This window comes from Montipora capricornis, chromosome 14, assembly GCF_036669925.1.
Source record: "Montipora capricornis isolate CH-2021 chromosome 14, ASM3666992v2, whole genome shotgun sequence".
NCBI classification, from domain to species: domain Eukaryota; kingdom Metazoa; phylum Cnidaria; class Anthozoa; order Scleractinia; family Acroporidae; genus Montipora; species Montipora capricornis.
This window is the reverse complement of record NC_090896.1, coordinates 11,527,805-11,530,304: the sequence shown is the minus strand read 5'-3', so window position 1 is coordinate 11,530,304 and position 2,500 is coordinate 11,527,805. Positions and strand designations below refer to the sequence as shown.

Genomic DNA, 2,500 nt, shown 5'->3' with positions numbered 1-2,500 from the left:
AGTGTCATACACTTGTAGTCATCTATCTCATTCAGCATTTCTTGATTATATTAATAAAAGAGGTACTTACAGGGTTGAGAGCTGGGTATTCCTATCAAAGACACCTTCAGGCAGTTTCTTTAGATTGTTGGAGTCCAGGTACCTATCAACAAACCAGAAACGGCTTCTTGTGTTTCGTAGTTGGCAAGTTTCAGTATCAAGAGAAATGTGACGTCAATGTTTGTGAACAGAAAAATCGCGATTGTTTCGCTGATAATGTATGATTACACTGTAAATCATGTAGAGAAATCGAAGTATTGCGCCAAGCGATGTGCATTTTGAAGTTTGTACTCTTTGGAAGTGTGGTAGAAGAACACTTTTCCAAAGACAAATGGATGATTAAATCATAACTGGAATTACTGAATATAAGTACACAGCATAAATTGGAAACGAATTCTCTGTCACTTGAAAGAGTACAAGGCTACCTCTAGCAATGAGCAGTTACAGGAAGCAAAGAACAATACAAGGCACTTTTTAACATCTTTTGGCAAATAATTAGACGAAACACCCTGGCTTCCTATAGAAACAAAATACATTTCCCGTTACCACTTTACTAGTGGGTATATCGAGAAATCTAAAGTGCTCAGCCAGAGGTGGGCAACATAAGATTTTATCGATGAAATGATATATGAATTCGATCATATATGAACTGCGGATATGAAATCAAGTGAAGCTATGATCTTCGGAGTTGTGAACGCAATTTTTGCAATTGCTTAGAGAAGCCTGAAAAATTCAGGACTTCAACGGGATTTGAACCCGTGACCTCGCGATACCGGTGCGACGCTCTAACCGACTGAGCAACGAAACCACTGACGTTGGGAGCTGGTCATTTGTGGGTTGTAATGTTCCCGTGAGGAATGAATCAACGATGAAATGATATATGAATTGGATCATATGTGAACGGCGGATATCATTTCATTGTTGATTCATTCCTCACGGGAACATTAGAACCCACAAATGACCAGCTTCCAACGTCAGTGGTTTCGTAGCTCAGTTAGATCGAGCGTCGGACCGGTATCGCGAGGTCACGGGTTCAAATCCCGTTGAAGTCCTGCAATTTTCAGGCTTCTCTACGCAATTGCAAAAATTGCGCTCAAAACCGCGAAGATCATAGCTTCAGTTGATAAGATTTTATGTAAGCACCCTTCTGAAGTTGTCAGATTTGTGTTCTTTGTCATGTAATTACCTTGTTAAATCTAGAAATACGTGAGCAAGTGTAACCTGTGGGAATATGCTTTCTTTAAAGTCATGACAAGAGCTTTGAATTGTTTCCCAATGTTATATAACAAAAGTTGTTTGTCCTTACAGTCCCCTCAGTTGGGCATTCTTATCAAAAATGCCGTCAGGAAGATCCGTCAGTCGGTTAAATGACAACTCCCTACAAACAAAACACAAAAATTTAAAGCTTTAGCCACAGTTCAAACTTTACCAACCCGTTGCAAAACCCAAAGACTTCAAGGAACATCGAACGGTGGGAGCTAGTGAGACTATATTACCATCACTGTTTTGCTTTGGTCGATTTCTTGGGCTCCAAGCAACATGTTAGTAAGTTAAAAATGGCAGATCATTCTCCCTGTATACATGTTTGTCTTCGCCAGACTCTGAAGCTCTAGCACTACGAAATAGTGTTCGTCGTCAATGGATCATGGCTTACCCTTTAGTCTTTCCGGTCACATTTTACCTAAATTAATTATTGGATCCCCTCATCCATGTTGTATTAAGGGTCGAATGCCGACTAGTATATTGAAATCAACACTGGCCTAGGAAACCATTCACTAGTGGGTATATCAAGTAATGAACAAATCTTAAGTTTCCAGTCGGAAGTGGGCAACTTGAGCAGTTGATGTAAGCACCTTTCTGAAGTTGTCAGATTTGCGTTCTTTGTCATGTAATAACCTTGTTAAATCTGGAAATACACATACACAAAAAATCCCGCTTGACACTACGTGTGAGTTTATTGGGGGTCATGAAACAAAAACTGTTGAATCTAAATATGCAATTTCTGCACTTCGCCCACACGTCAAAGGAGAAACAAAGATATTTTCTGGACGAAGTAACCTCTTCATAAATTGAGATACACATGTACGAATGGACGTCAAACAACCAGTGTATCCTGCAAGCAAGTTCAGAAAAAAGTGTGATCAAGAGAAAATAAGCAAGAGAGAGGGTGTGTCATATAAGATCCCCTTTTATTTTAAACCTACTTTGGTTCATCTTAAGGACATTCGCGCCCAAAATGTTCCCAAGTACAGATTTTTGTTAAACTTGCCACACAAAAAGGTAATGATCTATGTTTTCCAAAAAGGCAAAAAAAATGGGGGGTCACCTTTCTCGTTTTCGAGATCATGAGGTGCATTTTAAAAAGCTTGCGTTATTTTAATACGATCTTAGCTTACAACTGTCAGGAAAAAAAAAGCGGCATTAGTGAAATTTAGATCAGGTAAACGTAGTCAATTCAACA

At 39.1% G+C, this 2,500-nt stretch overlaps 1 protein-coding gene across 1 annotated transcript in view; it reads right to left on the bottom strand.

Annotated features, from left to right (window-relative positions):
- Positions 1 to 2,500, bottom strand: part of LOC138031377 (leucine-rich repeat-containing protein 15-like) — a 112,228-nt gene that overhangs the window by 72,296 nt on the left and 37,432 nt on the right. Inside the window, exons 4-5 of the mRNA XM_068879081.1 lie at positions 1,346 to 1,417; positions 71 to 142 (exon numbers count right to left, since the gene is read on the bottom strand). Of these exons, the coding sequence (XP_068735182.1) occupies positions 71 to 142; positions 1,346 to 1,417 (144 nt within the window). The remainder of the gene's footprint in view (positions 1 to 70; positions 143 to 1,345; positions 1,418 to 2,500) is intronic.